The sequence below is a fragment of the Dacryopinax primogenitus genome (assembly GCF_000292625.1).
Source record: "Dacryopinax primogenitus strain DJM-731 SS1 chromosome Unknown DACRYscaffold_26, whole genome shotgun sequence".
Lineage (NCBI taxonomy): Eukaryota > Fungi > Basidiomycota > Dacrymycetes > Dacrymycetales > Dacrymycetaceae > Dacryopinax > Dacryopinax primogenitus.
In genome coordinates this window covers 75-17,611 of record NW_024467223.1, presented here as the reverse complement: position 1 = coordinate 17,611, position 17,537 = coordinate 75, and the positions used below count along the sequence as shown (strand labels likewise).

General features: G+C 52.9%; 9 protein-coding genes across 9 annotated transcripts; 2 read left to right on the top strand and 7 right to left on the bottom strand.

Moving 5' to 3' along the window:
* Nucleotides 1-681: 681 nt before the first annotated feature.
* DACRYDRAFT_25462 (uncharacterized protein) lies at nucleotides 682-1,382 on the bottom strand. Its single transcript, XM_040774170.1, has 4 exons — nucleotides 1,362-1,382; nucleotides 1,134-1,300; nucleotides 911-1,081; nucleotides 682-853 (listed from the first exon to the last, which is right to left on the bottom strand). The coding sequence occupies exons 2-4, from the start codon at nucleotides 1,242-1,244 to the stop codon at nucleotides 752-754; spliced, it is 384 nt and encodes a 127-aa protein (XP_040623659.1). The 5' UTR covers nucleotides 1,245-1,300; nucleotides 1,362-1,382; the 3' UTR covers nucleotides 682-751.
* Nucleotides 1,383-1,999: 617 nt separating this feature from the next.
* DACRYDRAFT_91963 (Isochorismatase hydrolase) lies at nucleotides 2,000-2,916 on the bottom strand (the record flags this gene model as incomplete). Its single annotated transcript, XM_040777034.1, has 3 exons — nucleotides 2,000-2,637; nucleotides 2,685-2,812; nucleotides 2,864-2,916. The coding sequence occupies 3 exons, from the start codon at nucleotides 2,914-2,916 to the stop codon at nucleotides 2,000-2,002; spliced, it is 819 nt and encodes a 272-aa protein (XP_040623658.1).
* A 1,708-nt stretch (nucleotides 2,917-4,624) lies between these two features.
* Nucleotides 4,625-5,064, bottom strand: DACRYDRAFT_112382 (uncharacterized protein; the record flags this gene model as incomplete). The annotated part of the gene is made up of 2 exons (XM_040769404.1): nucleotides 4,625-4,718; nucleotides 4,781-5,064. The coding sequence occupies 2 exons, from the start codon at nucleotides 5,062-5,064 to the stop codon at nucleotides 4,625-4,627; spliced, it is 378 nt and encodes a 125-aa protein (XP_040623657.1).
* A 1,333-nt stretch (nucleotides 5,065-6,397) lies between these two features.
* Nucleotides 6,398-6,733, bottom strand: DACRYDRAFT_112381 (uncharacterized protein; the record flags this gene model as incomplete). The annotated part of the gene is made up of 1 exon (XM_040769403.1): nucleotides 6,398-6,733. The coding sequence occupies one exon, from the start codon at nucleotides 6,731-6,733 to the stop codon at nucleotides 6,398-6,400; it is 336 nt and encodes a 111-aa protein (XP_040623656.1).
* A 492-nt stretch (nucleotides 6,734-7,225) lies between these two features.
* DACRYDRAFT_25461 (uncharacterized protein) lies at nucleotides 7,226-7,909 on the bottom strand. Its single transcript, XM_040774169.1, has 2 exons — nucleotides 7,715-7,909; nucleotides 7,226-7,650 (listed from the first exon to the last, which is right to left on the bottom strand). The coding sequence occupies exons 1-2, from the start codon at nucleotides 7,903-7,905 to the stop codon at nucleotides 7,335-7,337; spliced, it is 507 nt and encodes a 168-aa protein (XP_040623655.1). The 5' UTR covers nucleotides 7,906-7,909; the 3' UTR covers nucleotides 7,226-7,334.
* Nucleotides 7,910-8,263: 354 nt separating this feature from the next.
* On the top strand, nucleotides 8,264-10,379 carry DACRYDRAFT_97436 (uncharacterized protein). The gene is made up of 7 exons (XM_040777455.1): nucleotides 8,264-8,800; nucleotides 9,044-9,329; nucleotides 9,441-9,588; nucleotides 9,649-9,769; nucleotides 9,814-10,060; nucleotides 10,120-10,180; nucleotides 10,238-10,379. Exons 1-7 carry the CDS (start codon nucleotides 8,432-8,434, stop codon nucleotides 10,275-10,277), a joined length of 1,272 nt encoding a protein of 423 aa, XP_040623654.1. The 5' UTR covers nucleotides 8,264-8,431; the 3' UTR covers nucleotides 10,278-10,379.
* A 10-nt stretch (nucleotides 10,380-10,389) lies between these two features.
* On the bottom strand, nucleotides 10,390-12,327 carry DACRYDRAFT_25459 (uncharacterized protein). Its single transcript, XM_040774168.1, has one exon. The coding sequence runs from the start codon at nucleotides 11,793-11,795 to the stop codon at nucleotides 10,434-10,436; it is 1,362 nt and encodes a 453-aa protein (XP_040623653.1). The 5' UTR covers nucleotides 11,796-12,327; the 3' UTR covers nucleotides 10,390-10,433.
* A 1,366-nt stretch (nucleotides 12,328-13,693) lies between these two features.
* Nucleotides 13,694-16,564, bottom strand: DACRYDRAFT_25458 (nucleic acid-binding protein). The gene is made up of 9 exons (XM_040774167.1): nucleotides 16,035-16,564; nucleotides 15,615-15,980; nucleotides 15,494-15,565; nucleotides 15,330-15,446; nucleotides 14,743-15,161; nucleotides 14,387-14,692; nucleotides 14,214-14,331; nucleotides 14,075-14,167; nucleotides 13,694-14,027 (listed from the first exon to the last, which is right to left on the bottom strand). Exons 3-9 carry the CDS (start codon nucleotides 15,557-15,559, stop codon nucleotides 13,854-13,856), a joined length of 1,293 nt encoding a protein of 430 aa, XP_040623652.1. The 5' UTR covers nucleotides 15,560-15,565; nucleotides 15,615-15,980; nucleotides 16,035-16,564; the 3' UTR covers nucleotides 13,694-13,853.
* Nucleotides 16,565-16,594: 30 nt separating this feature from the next.
* DACRYDRAFT_112376 (uncharacterized protein) lies at nucleotides 16,595-17,021 on the top strand (the record flags this gene model as incomplete). The annotated part of the gene is made up of 2 exons (XM_040769402.1): nucleotides 16,595-16,726; nucleotides 16,776-17,021. 2 exons carry the CDS (start codon nucleotides 16,595-16,597, stop codon nucleotides 17,019-17,021), a joined length of 378 nt encoding a protein of 125 aa, XP_040623651.1.
* Nucleotides 17,022-17,537: the final 516 nt, after the last annotated feature.

Sequence of the window (17,537 nt, the reverse complement as noted above, 5' to 3'; positions counted from 1 at the left end):
CACTGTCCCCAGATTAGGTAATCCACCGGTCACCATCTAATCTGAATCAAAGGCAGTGTTCTTTCCTCGGAGATGAAATAATCGGCGTAAATACTCCGGAACTTGCAAGCACGAGATGGTCAAGACGGTGTGATGAGCACTAACAATATCCCCCCCTCGACCTCCCCTCCCGCAGCCCTAATCCGCCTTCCCGCCTTCCCCGAGGCTAGACCCTGATCGTCACACGTAATCATACAAGGCTTCTTTACTTCCTCTTTCAGTCAGCTGAGTAAGCACCCAACCGCTCCTCCGGACTTTTTAAGAAGGTTCGGGCCGATGTACGACCTATATAGTTATACACACTCACTTGTCGGAATCTCGGAGTTTCCTTCCGAATTGCTGGTCCAGCGATGCACGTGGCAAGCGGCTCTTCCGTAATCTTCTGGGAAGTACGGAACGCTTCCAACTGCACTCCCCACACAACCATCAATATCTCGCCGCTGTCGACAACGTCATCTTGTCACCACTTCTGCCACTCATTGGGTACGGCTCACTGCTCTCTAGTCGGTATCTTACGGCTAATCAAAGCCGTTTGTATATTTGAGATACGATCTCCCCTGACAACGTCCATCTCACAAGTGAACAATGACTCGAAATAGAGACCTTGATTCAGATTACACTTCATGTTACACGATCCCCCCGTCCTCTTAGGATCACACCCTTCCAACTCCAGACTCTTCTTCCTCATTTCTGCCCTGAGATCCCGCACGAGCTAGTAAGGCCACGGAAGCCCCTCTTTCTTAGTGGCCTTCCGCTGCCGATGGAATGCCCTCGCAGACAAACCCGGAGTAGTCCTTTCCCTGAAACTCGGGACCTACATAGCTCGTATCAGCCCGCACTCACTTGACAACTCGCAATCCCAAGAGCTTACAGAGGCCCACGCTTCTTTCCACCTGTAGAACGCTGCTCCGCGCTGAAGCTTCCACTTGGCCAGTGCTTCCAGCTCTGCGAGGGTGAGCTTTGGCGGCACAGGCAGCTTCTTACGCAAGAATGGAGGGACGTGTTTGCGCTCCACTTGTGCGGTTCCTAGAGAGGGGGAACGCTACTCCTCATCAGCTGATCCCGATGACGTGAGAGAGACGCGTCCTACATACATGTACGTGTACCCTTGCCATAGGCTCTCCGGGTTCGAGCACCCTGTCGTCCTGCTCTGGTACTGGACTCGACGCGCCCGGACGAGCGAGAGCGAGGACGACATCAGCCATGTCGATCTCCACCGACAGCTCAGTCTTGACCCTATTCCCCAACGCCGCGACTCTAGCTGGACGTAGCCAGTATGTGTGTCAGATATATGCCCGGTGAAGGGAGGAAGGGAGACTGACCGTGAGCAGCTTCAAACTCCTTGTTACCCTCCCCTATGGTGAGCGCGATACGCAGCTGGCGCTCGCCTTCGGCGATGATTGCCATCTGGCGGATCCGATCCGCTTGGTCGGCGAACTTTCTTGCGGCCGTTTCGTCCATTGAGCAATATTCAGTGAGCCGGAAAACTAGAAGAACGAGGACGATGATGATGACGAGAGCAGGGGACAATGGGATAGCTTGATGTTCGGATGACTGGAACGCCGCTGACGTGTCCTCCCCGCCACACTAGAATCACAGCCGGCCCTACAGCATCACCGCAAAATTGTCCCCGGACTTCCGCATTTCCGCCTTCGCGCCCCCTGTGAAGTCGCAGTCAAGCGGCAAACAGTCTACGTTGTCGGTAGTGCTGTAGATCCCCTCTTATTTCTGACATTTCGGGTGTTTGCCCGAGAGGAGGTGCTCTCTTTGCTCGCGCGAGAGTTCCGGGGCATTCTGTCGTTGTCTGACACATTCGCCTCTGTCCGTCTCATCGGCCTTAGACCTGCGTTGCACTCTCACCCAATCGCGTGAATTGACAATATTTGCATTTCTTACAACAACATCCTGAGACCGTCACCGCACGAAAAGAGATTTCAGCTATGTACTCGCAGCGACGTACTCAAGCACTGGCCTGCTCGATACCCTCCATCAAGCTGCTCGTGCTCGTCAGCCAGCCCCAGTTCTCAGTATTCCTATACGCAGTCTTGACAACAAAGTCGGGGCTAGTCGTGTTCGCCAGCTCCTTGACCATGACCATATCGTACCCCTTATAGTACGCATCCAGCATGCTCCCCCAAACACACACATCCGTGACCACACCTCCCCATAGAGTAGTCGTGATCTGGTTCTCCTGCAGCCAGAGCTCGAGCGGCTGGTGCCCACACAGTGCGCTGAACCGGTTCTTCCAGATATGCACGTCCGTCCCGAGCTTGTATCCCTCCTCTGCGAACGCCTTCAACGGGCCCCAGAGCTCGGCGTTCCACGACCCCTTGATAAGCTTCCCACCCATGTCGATAGGCTTAGCTTGCCCGGGGATGGAAACGGTCCCAATCGACTGGTTGAACGTCGCGTTGTCCCGCTTGTAGGACATTGCGAGGTAGGATGGGGGCAGGGTATACCGGTCCGCTTCGTTCATCCCCATGTTGCACCATACGACGGGGATACCGGCTTTCCGGCAGGAACAAACAGTCTCCATCATCAGTGGGACGGACTCGCGCCCTGGCCCGTTGTCGAACAGCTTCTCGTGGAGGAAGTAGTCTGGAAATGGATTAGCAATGAGACGAACGAGGGAGGAAGGTGTGTACTCTGCATATCGATGATGATCAGCGCCGTCTTCTTGGGTGCGATCATGATCGGATCCTTTGTAGTCTTCACTGTGATCTTCTCAGGGGATCCACGAGAGAGATCGAATCCGGCATCGGTCTTGATCCAGCTAGATGCGAGAGTATTAGCAACAGAAATGAGAAAACGTTATATGACGCACTAGTTGTATGCACTCCCAAACTTGAGCTCCTCGGGCGTGTTTGCGTCTCCCATCGTAATGAGGTGTACGTTTCAGGTAGAAAAAGATAGGCAAGTCGCCAAAGGTTTTGCGGAGGACGAGAGAAGCGTCCTTATGTACCAGCCCCAGATCGGTGATTCCCCCACAGAGCATCGGCACGCTTATCGTCCCTAGTCAAGTCCACAATGCGCCACATTAATCCAGTCATAGCATTGATAGACAATCAATGTGCAGTCATTATACATCGAAGCCGACGACCAGACAGAGATGCTCCGGCATCTCACAGGATGATCGTTATCAAACGAAGGTTTGCCAGGACCCTGAACTTCCAGAGAGTTCATGTGGCTGTGACGGATGCCGAGCCCTCGGCCGAACAAGGAGACGAGATATCGGCACGGAAACAGATAGGTCGCTTCTTCTCTTACACGCTCTTTCACCCTTGAACAAGACATCATGGTCTCCATATCTTTTCTTTGTTTGAATCAATGTGCCGTATCTCACCTATGGAGTGCTTCGCCAACGGCCTTGGTCGTGTTTTGTTGTTACGCGGGCTGTTAGTCTCATCTGGCCTTCTAGTTGTACTGGTTAAGCCCTAATCCTAGCGTTCTTGGCCATGACATCCGTCTTGGACTTAACGGTGGAATGACGGGCTATGTTCCAAACTATTCTGGTGTTGGTTGCTATGGAATACACATGTTCTGGCCCTGTGGTTTCATCTTGGCCCTCTGGCCTGTGCGTCGGTGGTCTTCCTGCCAAATCGGATACCATGCTAGTCCTCCAATGGAACCACAAGAGACTCGATCTTCGAATATCACGAGTCAACTCTTTTATCAGCGACTAGATCGCGACTCTCTGTTGCGCTTCAAAGAACATCCTCCTGGTCATCAAGCTCGGCGAACCACGCGCGACGTCGCTGGACGATTTTCTCAAACTTGGGGGAAACGGGGTTTTCATGCGACAGGTTATGCACCAGGCACACGCGAGGGACTACTGTTACATTCATGGCCAATCTGCCCCAGATCCTGCATGGATGGTGCTACGTGTCGTCCTGATAGCAGCAGAGGATGTCAAGGCTCGACACAACGTTGGTTTGTTACTTTGAGGCTCCGGGGACCACTCGAATGACCTCCCACCACACATTCTACCGTATGTAAATATTCAGTCACAGTTGTTGGTATTGAAGTTAGCATGCATACAGGAAAGAAACGCTACGATGTATGATGTCTCTTCCAGCCCAAAACAGTTAGACGCCAGCACGTAGTCTGTGGAATCGTGCACAAACAGAAAAACAGAACAAAATCGAACCATCAGGATCAGCACCTGGCCTATTACGCGTCGTCTTTCAAGGGAAGACATAGAGAGAGAAATGGGAAACGGTCCCTCCTTTGACGAGGTGGGTGTACTTCCTCACCTCGTCCATAAAGTCATAAGCCACAGTCCTCAAGACGCCGCCCAACTCCTCAATAAGACCTCCCGGGTCATGCAAATATAGCAGTAGTCCCTCGCATGCGCCTGGTGCATAACTTGTTGCTTGAAAACCCCGTTTCCTCCAAGGGCAAGAAAATCGTCGAGCGACGTCGCGCGTGGTTCGCTGAGCTTGATGATGAGGAGGATGTTGTCTGCTCTGTTCACTCGGGTCCAGTTCCAGCAGCGGGTCGTCCCAACCCACTCTCTGCGGTACTGGTCCCAGTCCATGCGGTGTAGACAATAGAGGTCCTTGTTGGTGAGCGCGTAGCCGACAGTTCAGGCAACGATCGGACTGCGATGAGTGGACCGGTAATCGTGGCTTAGGGTGCGGATATCGTAGGCGATCAAGTAGGTACAATCGACCTGGATACTGTTGTTTTGGTTTCGCGTGTCAAACAACAAGAAGTGCGAAGTGCGAAGGACAGTTCGTACCTGACGCGATCTTTTGGAATGGCGCACTGGAGTGCAGACTTGATGGTAGAGGGCTGAATGCGAAAGCTACGGGTGCGCGGATCAGGAAGACATTTTGTGACCAAGGTCTGTTGGAGTTCGGACGTTGTTGGCCACTCTGACGCAAAGTCTTCGCTATTTCCGGAGTCGCTCGGAGGTGGAGTGACGTTGTCAGGCACGTCGCTGCCGTAAACGCATTGTACGGAGGAGTTGGAGTCGGAGAAGATTGGCGCAGAATATGGAAGGATGGGATACGATGAGGCCATGTTTCGCAGATGGGTGAAAAGGTAAAAGACCAAGCGCTGGGTTGGACCACGTCCTATATACCTGGCACCACTCGCCACACAAGTGCGTATCCGCATTAGACCCAGTCATCACAGCCAGAGGTCTAGTAATCAGAAGGCACAAGCGCCTCCGCACTTCCGCTGTTTCCTACACGCGGGCGCGCGTGATTGGCTAGACATTTAAACACTTATTCTCGCACTTTCTCACTCGAATTTATTATCTGTAGCGCACTAACTACTCGTGAAAAATGGAAAAAGGAGTAACATGCAAGTGCGTGACAAGGATCCCTCCAGTTAGTAAGTCATGATACGGACTGTTCAGTACGTACCTCACTGACATGTAGGGATGGCATCAGTCCTAGACCGGACTTTGAGGACCGCGGTCCTGCCGATCCAGTCCAGGACTGGACCAGGACCCACACTTTTGGAAAATCCGGTTCAGTCCTGAACTGCGAAGGACCGGACCGGACCGGTCCCACGCAGCCACCATTTCGCCATGCAATTGGGTGCAGAGTTTGACAGTTTTGGCGTTGCAGGGATGGTGACCGGTCATGTCATGGTGTTGGAAGAGGTCGGCATATCATCTGACTGACTGGCATGTCGTTTCAGGTGCATGATGAATCTCGCGTGTGCTTCCTCCCGCTCAATGCCATGACCCCACATTGACTATTGAATAGAATTATGTTAGCATTTAGTGGACTGGACTGGGACTGGCGGTTCCCGGTCCTGGGACCGTCCAGGACCGGACCATCACAGGACTGGACCGGGACCGACTATCGCCAAAAATCCGGGACCGTTCAGGACTGGACCGGACTGGACTGGACCGTTGCCATCCCTACTGACATGAGCATGACTTGGTCAACTTTTCTGACTGACTGGAACATCTAGCAACGAAGGCGCCGGCGTCAAAGTGACTAGAGGGATAGTACTCATCCAACAGCCCTTTGATGGGATGCATTTTAAACGTTGTGGGAGAAGGCATTCGCTCCGGTACGAATTCGCGAAACATCTTGTTTATTCGGATGTCCCTTTCCTAAAGGCCACAGTGGCCAGGGTCATTTCGTACGTCTGAGACACATAAACAAACGACGCGACATGGAAGCTGTGCACCTACATTATACCTCCTTTGGGGTCTCATCCGTCATCGCAATCCAGTGATGCCAATTGTACATCTGTGTCCCAGTTCGCATGTCAGTGGCAGCTATCACCCGCTCCTTCACCGCCAACCGCTCCCCGTTCTCCAGAATGTTACTCTGCATTTCGTACCATTTTTACCAGGAGTCATGAGATATGTACCTTATCCAGTTGTTGACTTCTACAGGGAGAGATTGAACAACGTGACGCTCTCAAGCGCGGGAAAGCTCGCTTTGCCGAGGCTAGTGAGGAAGGCCTCGTGGCCTCCCTTTTTCGCATCCCACCAGTTCTGCGGTTCGGGCGTATCGAAAGGTTCAGAGAAGGACCCTACGGTAGGGACAAAGCCAAACAAGCCTGTGCGTCGGAGATGCAGGAGTGTCAACGCTAAGGAAACCTGTGCAGCGCTGTCCAGTTTAGTGCTTGCAAATTTCAGCGAGGGAAGGCCCAAGATGCCGGCTTTTTTTTGTGGTCTTGATGCAGCCGAAGAGGGCATACGACTGCCTTTGGTTACGGGCATCAGAGACGGAATATATATAAGGGATCCCGAGAAGCTTAAAAAGAACTGTCGGCGCTTAAAGGGACTACTCCCATCAAAACAGATCTTGCCCCTGCTTACGTACGCTTTCCACCTTGGGAGTTGTCAACCAATGTGAAACGACGAGATGGCAAGCTGGGTGATATTGCAACTCCGGGGAATTCGATGAACGATCGTTCATCGACGGCAGAACATGACTTTATTCAGTTGCCAATTTTTAGAAGACCGAGTTGATTAGCAAGTCCTAATTGATTGCCTTTCTTGGTGTTTGGTCTCGGGGGCACGTTGTTGTTACGACCCCGAAATGCTCCTTGATAATGTCAAAACATGTAACTTGCGGTCCTCGCTGTTATGGTCTGGTACAGCGACTTGTAGGAAGAGCGAGGTTGTGAGTGGGGAGACCTGAGAAGATTTGTTGGAAGGTCCGAGATTCTTGGGCAAAAGGTTCGTAAGAAAGCAAATAGATTTGAATTTATTCATCGCATATGCAGTCACGGCGCACACATAACGTTGCCCTAACGCAAGTTCCTCTCCCAGAGGGGAGTTGAGCAATCGATCCGTATCCTTCAGCATCTCCAGTCTCTCAAGCCAGCGCTTCCCTCAACACCCTCTCCAGCTTCCCATCCAACGCCCTAGCCGCTTCCTCCAGCGCCGTCCCCTCCCCTCCCGCATACCCCTCAAGACAGACAACCGAGCTAGGCAAGTCATAAACAATCGCCGTGCCGTTCTCTTCCTCCATGAGGAACACTCGCGGGGGGACTATAAGCCCCGCACGAGGCTCATGCACGAGCAGAGTGCGCGCGATGAGTGGGTTACCGAGGATGTAGGTCGTGAATTTCTTCGTGGGGGTAGGGCTGAAAAGGGAGAACCACTCCGAGTGCGCGTGGGCGTTAAAGAACCTGTACATATACCAACAAGACGACGACCCTCAGTTCAGCTCTTGTACGGATAGGGAAGACGTACATGAATCCGCTCTCCCCCAGACGTCCTTCAACCCACGTCTCGAACACCTTGGAAGTCAACGGGCGGGGAAGACCGGCCGCAGCACGGTGGTTCGTAAGTTTCTCAAGTCGGAAGAGCACCGTGTAGAAAGGGGTGGGGGAACGGAGAGTGATACGTTGGGCGGTGTAGGACTGGGACGATTTGGTGGCCATGATGCTATGGAACCTGGTGGTTGATGGGCTGAGCGTTGTTGGCCTTGCGGGTATTTATGCCTTTAGAAGAGGGAGACAACGGGGGTTTGATCATGGCCAAGAAACGAGATGATGAGTCAGCAGAGATCATTGTTGGGAATAGTTAATTAAGAATAACTTTGGTTTGTCAGCGTGAAAATTAACAATAATAATTGTTGTTACACTTACTAATGTATATGGGACAGAGAGGAGTAGCGTACACGAAAAGAAAGTGATGGAGAAAGTGGTGGACGGCGTGGAGGCGCTCAATGCCGTTCCGGTGGAATCGGACGCGTGCTGTTCACTGTCCATGGTTTGGCGCGTTGACCACACTAGTGACGACGACGACGACGACGACGACGACAAGGACGGACCTCTACCAGCACAAAGCTATACCTCTTATTCCTATTTATCTACAACAGCGATAAAGATCTACAACGGATATCCCGTCATATCGCAAGCTCGAATCGCTATACGAAGAAAGCTTGGTGCGGGCCCACACCCGCCAATGTCATTCCTCCCATACCTCCGCCGCACTCACCACCCTCTGCGCACCTTCCTCCTCCTCCGTCGGTGTATCTCCACCCTACCCAGACCGTACACGTTCCATGTCGGTGTCGCCTATGCACGTAAACCGCCCGACACCTCCCTGCCTGAAAAAGAGCGGGTGCCGAGTGTGGCCTTCCCTGCCCAGAGCCCGAAAGGGAGGTGGAGGGACGAGATGATAGGAGAGTGGAGAGGCGGGGATGTGAGGAAGGTACCTGTTGTGGGTGTTGGAGGGGAGGAGAGGGGAGCTCAGGCGGCAGATGAAGGGAAGGACAGGGAACATGCAATGGGAGAGGACTTTGTATTTGTGCAACATATGAAGGGCCAGTCGGTGAGCACTATACCGTTCTACTCTCAATTAACACTTCTTTTTTCACTTCTTTCTTGGCAGCTTCTTCTCTAAACTCTTCTTGACCGCTTCCTGCTTGGTCAATTCTGTCTTGGCCACTTCTGTCTTGGCTACTTCTCTCTCTACATCTTCTCTCTTGGCTGCTTCTTCATGGGCTATTTCTTTAACCACTTCTTCTTCACGCACTCCTCTCTCACTCCTCCAATCACCACTAACAACCCCCAGGGCCTCGCTCTCGGAATAGCAGACGGCGTCGGCGGCTGGTCCGCATCCGGCATAGACCCCTCCCTCTTCTCCCAATGCCTGATGTTTCACGCCGCGCACGCCGCCTCCAAAGGCTGGGCTTTCCCAGCCGACGTCGACCACCCGCATGAGTCTGAAGGAGGGAGGGACGTGTTGTATAGCGGCGAAGGGTGGGAAGTGAGGCAAGGCGATGGGGAGGAGCTGGGACCCAAGGAGATCTTGCAGAAGGGGTATGATGCGGTGTTGGTGGATCCTGATGTGGAGATGGGTGAGTGTGCTGCTTTCCTCCTGCTTTGCTTTTTCTCCCCACTGTCATCCCTCTTCGCATTCTTCGATTCTCATGAGCCAAAATCGACTGACTTCTTGTCTGTATGCTTAGGAGCAAGCACAGCCTGCGTCCTAACACTCAACAGCAAGACCGGTAAACTGCGAGCCGCAACACTTGGAGACTCGGGGTTCATCGTCCTCCGCGGGCCAAGTATCCAGCATATCCAAGCTCCACAAACACATTACTTCAATTGTCCTAAGTGCGTCTTCTCCATAATGGGAGGAGTTATGTATTGACGCTATCTCATTTCCCTATGTAGGCAGCTGTCAAAGTACCCAATCCACGCGTTCAAGAAAGGCAAGAAACCGAAGCTGGACGATCCTTCCATAGCCGAGGAATGGGAGTGCACCCTCAGGCACGGGGACGTCGTCCTCATCTACGTGCGTCCGCCCTCTTCCACTCCGGCCTAGGCTGATCCGTGCAGACCGACGGGCTGTCGGATAACCTGTTCGCCTCGGAGATGCTGGAGCTCTCACTCCTTTCCCAGGCGTATGCCGCCTCTGGAATAGCAGGAGCGGGCGACGAGCTCTTTCCTCCTTCGTCGCCCTCTATTAGCGGCCCATCCGACCCAGATCCACCAGAGACGCTGCAAGCCAAGAGGCTGGCAAGGACGTGTGTCGAGCATGCGAGGCAGGCGATGATGGACGTCACCGCTCTGACGCCCTTTGAACGTGAGTTTCTCCTTTTCCTAAACTTGGGGTGGAGCTGATGTGAGCGGGCGACCTGGAAGTTGCGGCGAAGACTCGGGGAGGATGGGAATGGTTCAACTGGATAGGGGGCAAAATTGATGAGTATGTACCTTTACCACTGGAATGAGGAATGAAGAATGTTACTGATGCAAGGGATAGCGTAACTGTTATTGCTGTGGTTGTGACGGAAGGCATGTAGTGGAATGCCTTTGCATGCGGAAGATTGACTAGAGAGGAACGGGGATAGATTTATCACATATCAGCATTTGCATATACCATATGGTCAAATAATGATCAGGGCCGTTATTCCCTTCCTCCTCTGCCGTCGTCAGCTCTCTCGGTGCAAATACATAGCTCACTTCCCCTCTTTAGCCTTCGCCTTGCCCTTCGCTTCTCCGCTCTTGTCGGCCACATTGTCCTTGGTAGGGTCGACCACAGTCCCATGTGTATATTGAAGCATCTTCATCCTCGTCCTTTGATGCACCTCGAAAGTCTCCGCGAACTCCGCCACCAGCCCTTCCCTACCCTTCGTCGCCGCCTCAGGAGACCGCGAAAAATCAGTCAACACTCGCCCCGCAGCTACCCATTCCATTCCGCGTTCGGCACATTCGTACGCTTTGAGCCACTCGCCTTGCCGCTCGTAGAGTACGGCACTCAGTGCCCAGGCGTGTGCTGCTGTCCGCCTAGCGTCTCTTAGCAGCCTGCGGCTTGGCTCTTTCAGGACGGAAGAATTGGACCAGACACCGTCCAGCTCCGCGTCCGGGGTTGGGATCGCAGGTAGCGGAGATTCGGGAAAGTCAGGGTGCGTTAGAGGGATGGCTGTGAGCTGCGAGATAGCGTACTCTGCTTGGCGTGCAGCGGCTTGCAGAAGGTCGAGAGACGAGGAGTGGAATGGGTGCTTGAGCGACAGAGAGAGGGAGAAGAGGACTTCAGCTTGATGGATTTGGAGGAGGGCTCGGGCGTGGGAGAGACTGAGCAGGTGAAGACGTTTTGCGGCTGGGTCTGTGGCGGTTTGGGAAGGTTGTGTGGATGACGCGGCAGTGACGGCCTTCGGTAGTGTGGGCGGGTTTGATGTGTATGAAGGTGGCAGGACGCCCCCAAGCAACCTCAGGCTAGCCTTCTCCAGCTCGAGAGCCTGCCGGAGTCGACCATCTTCTGCCCACTGAGCGGATAATGCCACAAGAGCGTTTGCCATCACTCTCTCTGCTAGAGGACTCTTGGGCATCTCGGTCGGTAAGAAGTCGGGCTTGGAGGTGAACACACTTGCTGGGCGAGATGGGCGAGAGAACCACCATCTTGTAGGCTTGGGGTCAGGGATCTCGTCCACCGGTCCCACTGCAGGGAGAACCGCAGCTGGCAGAGGAACTTTATCCCCCGCCGCTGTCCTCACAGCCCAGATCCACCATGCATCTCCACTCTCCCCAAGCCGCTTGGTAAGGTCTCCCATCTTTGCGCCCCACCTTGCTGCTTCTGGCCCTCTCCCCTCCTTATGAAGCTCCTTTACCAGCTCCTCATATTTATCCCGCGCATCCAAGAGGAACCTCCTTCCTCCTATCCTCTGAAGTATGCTGCCGTACTGGACGAGCAGGTCTTGAGCAGCGTCGCTCGCCGGCCATTCGCCCAGCTGCTTCGTCTTCTGCTTTGCGATCCCCATAGCCGAGCCGATGTATGCGCGGGCAAACGCCCATTCCCGAGCAGGGACTTCAAATCCGAACATGTCGATTTCGCCTAGTGCTTCGTGGGTGTATAGTGTCGCAGGGCCTACGCCCCAGTTTATTGCCATCCACGCGCTCCTGAGTAGGTTCCTTCCTGACCACCCAAGACGTGGGTCTGTGCCACCTCTCCGGCGTGGAGGATCTCGTCGTCCAGTCCAGCGCTCTCGCTCTAAATCAAAGCCCCACGCCTCTTCGGGGGTGATGTCGTCCTCTTCCAAGCAGACGCTCTCGACGTACATGTGGGCTGCCCCATACGCTGCTGCGCCAAGAGTACCAACGACAAATCCAATAACGAAGACCGCGCGACCAAATGAGTAGAACATCCATCCCACCCGACGAAGGGGGACGGAGAAGTCGCCGCCGTATCGTGGGATGGGGGGTGCGTCGCCGGATGGTGGAGAGTGCTGAGTAGACTGGTGTCGCACGCGAGCATAATGTTGGATGGAAGGGCGAGGCATGAAATAGCACGAGCGCTGAGAATATCGAAGTGCTAGACGTGCTGTTCGTATTTGTGTGGTCGCCATCGTCCTTTCGTTCGCCGTCGTCGTCTTTAGGCAGCCCGCCGTCGACGTCGGCAGGGGACGATGAGCAGGCCCTGAAAGAGGCACATTGTGTTTAATGCCGATACAAGCTATCCCCGACGGCTATGTTACTTTCAACTCGGCTACCACGGTGTATATCTTTCTGGAAGTATTCTACTTTGAATTGCGACGGCTCAGTCATTCTACACCCCATCCAAGATCACGGGCCACCGCACTCCAATTAGATGGTACCCCCCTAGTACGCCACGAGCCTGGGGAGGGAGATCGCCGGTAGCGTCTGCCAGGGCTTAAAAGCAAAGGGTGCGGTCTGACGACACGTTCTCTCTCCGTCATCCGTGGTCGTTTTGATGACGGTTCACCCTCTTCAACATTTTGATGAAGACGCTTCATGGTATTACGAGCGCGTGAGCAGAGAGCTACCAGGTGCGATGTCCATGCTTACGGGCTCACCGTTACTGGTTGTTGTGAGAGTTTCCTCCACCGTTTTCTTGTCGGGCTCTTGCTTGTTTAGAAGCTCAGCCTCGCCGGAAGCGGGCACTCCGGTAGGTTCTTTGTTTTTGTTAATGAGAGGACGACGGACGTCTTCCAGTGCTCGACGCGCCCTCTTCTCCATTTAGTCTGAACATTCCCAAAACACTGTTAGATCCATGGGAGAAGATAGCATACAAAGCCGAAACTCACAAGCATTGGCGGCAAATATCGGATCTCCCATCAAATCCTTATCCTTGAGTATCCTTTTCACCGTATGCCACGCTTTCAAAAGTTTCGCGTGGTTTTGCAGATCGCGCACACCGTTGTCGATAATGTTTGGGACCGATTCGGCATCGGGACATTGTTGACTGGGTGAATCGGCCATTTTTTTGATAGGGAGGCGGCAGTTTGGTTGGGTCTGAGAAAGTATTTTTCAGGTGAGGGTAAGTTGGAGAATTGGAGGGCGTGTGCATGCCCAGAGATGCGGAAATGCGGCACCAAACGAGTACAATTTTTTCAGACTATCATCATGATGACTCCTTCTTTGGGTATAAATCTGCCCGTATCATAGCCTGGGAAACACTCCTCGCCTGCACACACGCCAGAGAATGTCCTTTGCTTGTATGTCACACAGATCTGTGACATATTCACCGCCAATACTGGCTGGCCTCATGCCAACTTGCGCTGTTATACCGTCATTATTTTCAGCCACCTCAGTAGACTTAGATCATCCTAGTAGCTTGAGGACCGTAAAATCAGATACTCCTACGACGCTTGTAACCCATGGTCTCAGATAATCCTCTCGGATAATCCCCAAATAATCCATAGATAATCATGTATAATCCCTGGATGATCTGGCATTCCTCACACAACGTTCAGGCAGAGACCGCGATTCCTTATTTGGCCACAGCACCGGCAATTCCTCCCCCTACGATACAACAGTTATGGTGCATATAGCGACATTGATCATGATGACAGACAGGCATCGCAACTCCTCACTCTTCACTCATACTCCCACTCATCCCACCCCTTCCACTCACGTCTTCGTCAATCAGAATCCCCCTCTTCCTCAAACACCTCGGGGACCTCATCCTCTCCATTTTCCCCTTCGACGTCCTCCCTCGATTCCTCATCTTTGTCTTCCCCCTCCTCTTCTCCGAGCTGCTCCGCCCCGGTCACGACGTAAGTCAGCTTCCTCGACCATTCGCCGGACCATTCATTCTGCATTCCAAGTAAGCCACACATCAATATCATATACCTGCAGGCACCTTCCACAACTGAGTGCATGCCTGGATAGTGAATCTCCATTTTGTCTTTAAGAGGGCCCCAAGAACTTCATCATACTGGCCCGGCGTGTGATCCTGGCATATCATTAGGAGATCTCTTTTGGGGTAGAGGTAAACGTACCCTTTTCTTGACTACTTCCGTCGCGTCCTCCTCAAGCATTTTGTCAGCCAGCGGCGTGAAAACGGGGACATCTATGCTGCGCCTGCGGTCTTGTCCAATCGTTAATTTGAGATGGTAGCTAAATGTCATCATCATCAGCATTTGCCACTGCCAGCCCAACGTAGAAGACTCACCAGAATCTTCGATTATCATCAGACATATCTTCATGCCCTTCAATATCGCAAGGGCTCTTCTCAATACTCTTGTTACAATGAGTATTCCTGCAGGCCTCGTAGACAGCATTCCAATCCACCACCTGAATGCGGCCCTCGACATTGAAGGTGTCGACGCGGGAGCTGGTTCCAAGATTGGACTTTTGAACCTCAGGGATGGTCAGAACGCTTGAGCGGGGCTCGATGTCGGTGAACAGGCCACTTCCGGCGCTATAACCGGAGGAGATATGTCGGAACGTTTGGGGATTCGATGCGAGATTATTGTACCTTGGCAAAGTCGGTAGGCTGTTCAATGAATAACCATATTATCAACGGACCAGTTCTTCAAGCTCGTGCCCTCTGCCACCTTCGGATCCTTGTCCACCTTTGTCTTCTCGTGCACGTTCAGGCTGATACCACCATGCGCGGCAATGACCACCTTCTTGAGCAACAAGATTGAACCGCGCTTCACAGCCATGGACGTAGCACGGTCTTTCCATAGTGCAATGCGCACGACGTGGGCAGAGTCGTCCACTAGCTGGACTTCCCGTCTCATCCTCTCCCCTTTGGGGTCTTCCTCCTCGCTCTCGCTCTCTCCATCCCCACTCTTCCCGGCAACCCTCTTCTTTTCAGACATCGCCTCCACTTCGCCGACATGCAGCACCACTCCTATAACGTTGACCTCGGTACCCACCTTCATTGCCCTAAGCAGGCTGATCTTTGTCAGCTCAAGACTCAGAGGAGGGATGCCGTGGTCCTGTCGTGTCATTAGTAATATCATTGTATACTTTGAAATATCACCCACCTGGAGAGGGAATTCAATCCTAAGCAGGCTGATCTTTGTCAGCTCAAGACTCAGAGGAGGGATGCCGTGGTCCTGTCGTGTCATTAGTAATATCATTGTATACTTTGAAATATCACCCACCTGGAGAGGGAATTCAATCCTAGAGTTGTGGTCGACGACCGCCTCGATAGGAAGAAGCCCGTTCCATAGATATTTCGCTTGCGTTTCTTGCAAACGAACACTCTCCAAGCGCATCACCTGCGTTGACGTCAGCATCAGGCTCCAAGGGTATCATAACCGCTTACCACTCCCACAGCTGTATTCTTCAACAATCCATCAATTACCTCCTCCTCGAACGTCAAGACCTTCATGGCCGTCTATGGCTTGTCAATTCCACGCTAATAAGCACTATTGATGAACTTCCGCTTTCTTTGTCCTTGACCAACAGCGTCAAGGTTAACCCTCCGCCATTTTCCCACGGTCTTGGGCCATGGATTTCGTATATGCGCACGAAAGCTTCCCATCCACAAAACATCTTCGTCCCGAGCTCAGACAACTTGAACTCCTCGGGATATTCGGAATCGAAGCTGGATGCCACCAATCGCCCCGTGGCCTTCTTGCCTGGCTTGGCCGTCAAACCTTGGCTCTTGGCCGAAGCAGACGTTCCACTCTTGCTTTCCTTCGATGTTGACCCCCTCCCCGCCACCACTGGAGGTTTCGAATCAGATGACGTCTTCCCAGAACCCAATTCACATTTGATCTTCTTCTCCCCGATGATCGTCTTAAGCACCGCTTGATGTGCTTTGTGTAAGCCTTTGTAGGCTCCTCGAACTGACCCCTGCACACCTTTCACAGTACCCTTGACTGTGTTTTCTTCCTCACTGCACTCCCTTTCACTGTTGGCTTCGGCGTCGCTGGGGTGGGTTCGATCTTGACCATTATCGACCCGGAGGAGGTCATCGCCATGGGGGCGGCACCCGCTGCGTTCTCGTCCGAGACAGATTGAGATTGACCTGATAGCAGCGTTGGAAGAGTGTCGGGTTGACCAGCTCGTTCAATTCGCAACGTTTTGGTGTGGCAAGCCAGTGTGTCGATGTTGGCAGCTGCGTTCGGTCCCATAGCTGCGGTCCCGTCCACGATAGTGTCGACGGAGTGCGCCCCAACGTCAAGACCCAAGATCCCATGCGTAGATTCCTGATCTCCACCCAGGTACGTACCGTTGATCAGAGGCTCAAGAGGTCGACGTTCAAGTAATGCTTGCAGCTCATCGGGTTCCTCCCGCAATATTGCATCGATATTCGTGTCGAGAGGGTATGTGCGTGCCGGCAGCGGACTCGGCATACCCACAGGCTGGCACTTCCATATGATAATACACCTGAGTAGAGTCAAGTTAACCGGTGTCATAAATGCGCATATACACGTCATGCGCCACAGACGAAGCAGTCGAAGACGAGGAGCAGGGCAAGCCGAAGAGGGCGAAGTTGAAGGCGGCCGTCATTGACTTGACGGCGAGTGACGCGGAAGAGGACATCCAACAGGTGCGTTTCCGTGACCGTGTATGCATCTAAGTTGTCTCAGTATATGCAGGTTGCTGTCAAAATGGAGCCCGTCGACTCCAACGCTTCGCAAGACCCCATGGCCGCCCTCAGCGAACGTTTCGAGACCATGATGGACAAGTCGCTAAGTAAGACGTGGCTGGTTCTCCAGCTACAGCGGCAACTGAAGGACAGTCGCGCGGAAACCGTACGTCTACATGAGGAGAACAATCGCCTTCGCCAAGCTTTGAGGAATTTGGTGGAGCCTGTTACTGGGTCCGCTCCTTCTCATCCCTAAGACCTGTTTATGACAGCATCAACGTCTGGACATGCCAATAGGTATCTGTTACTCTGCATTCTCGGGCTATATGTGGCAACATAACGACTTAGACGATTCCTCAGTGTATGTACATTCGGAAAAAATATTGTACGTCCAGTACATTGTAAACTAGCTACCTGTATGACTTCCACCACATCTTCCCACCCATCTGTTTACACCATGTGCATATCAAACCATTACTTCCAATTGTCCTTGCCACTTATGGTGACTCATGATACAGTGTCAGTGATTGATTCGGCTTGCTGCTTGTGTATGGTATGTACATCACCCCAACATGATCTCTGTCTTCTGCTGCTTGCTTTGGACTGGTCAACATCCAAGACTGGGTGTGGAGCCTAAAAGAGAAACTAGAGCTGAGGGAGTTAGCCAGTTTCTCTCTAGACTTTCCCAGACCCAGGAGGAGTGTAAGGCTGCTCTGGAACAAGCTAAGACAGACATGGCCAGGTTTTATGATATGCACCATGATCCTGCCCC

Excerpts from the sequence above, each read along its gene's own strand:
- DACRYDRAFT_25462 (XM_040774170.1), bottom strand. The coding sequence starts at position 1,244 with ATGGCTGATGTCGTCCTCGCTCTCGCTCGTCCGGGCGCGTCGAGTCCA. Across the intron at positions 1,082-1,133 it reads TGGCAAGGGTACACGTACAT|CGTTCCCCCTCTCTAGGAAC; the intron begins GTATGTAGGACG and ends GATGAGGAGTAG. Across the intron at positions 854-910 it reads GGAAAGAAGCGTGGGCCTCT|GTCCCGAGTTTCAGGGAAAG; the intron begins GTAAGCTCTTGG and ends CGAGCTATGTAG.
- DACRYDRAFT_25461 (XM_040774169.1), bottom strand. The coding sequence starts at position 7,905 with ATGGCCACCAAATCGTCCCAGTCCTACACCGCCCAACGTATCACTCTC. Across the intron at positions 7,651-7,714 it reads CTGGGGGAGAGCGGATTCAT|GTTCTTTAACGCCCACGCGC; the intron begins GTACGTCTTCCC and ends GTATATGTACAG.
- DACRYDRAFT_97436 (XM_040777455.1), top strand. The coding sequence starts at position 8,432 with ATGTCATTCCTCCCATACCTCCGCCGCACTCACCACCCTCTGCGCACC. Across the intron at positions 9,330-9,440 it reads GGATCCTGATGTGGAGATGG|GAGCAAGCACAGCCTGCGTC; the intron begins GTGAGTGTGCTG and ends CTGTATGCTTAG. Across the intron at positions 10,061-10,119 it reads CGCTCTGACGCCCTTTGAAC|TTGCGGCGAAGACTCGGGGA; the intron begins GTGAGTTTCTCC and ends GCGACCTGGAAG.
- DACRYDRAFT_25459 (XM_040774168.1), bottom strand. The coding sequence starts at position 11,795 with ATGTTCGGATTTGAAGTCCCTGCTCGGGAATGGGCGTTTGCCCGCGCA.
- DACRYDRAFT_25458 (XM_040774167.1), bottom strand. The coding sequence starts at position 15,559 with ATGAAGGTCTTGACGTTCGAGGAGGAGGTAATTGATGGATTGTTGAAG. Across the intron at positions 15,447-15,493 it reads AGAATACAGCTGTGGGAGTG|GTGATGCGCTTGGAGAGTGT; the intron begins GTAAGCGGTTAT and ends ACGTCAACGCAG. Across the intron at positions 15,162-15,329 it reads GGATTGAATTCCCTCTCCAG|GACCACGGCATCCCTCCTCT; the intron begins GTGGGTGATATT and ends ATGACACGACAG.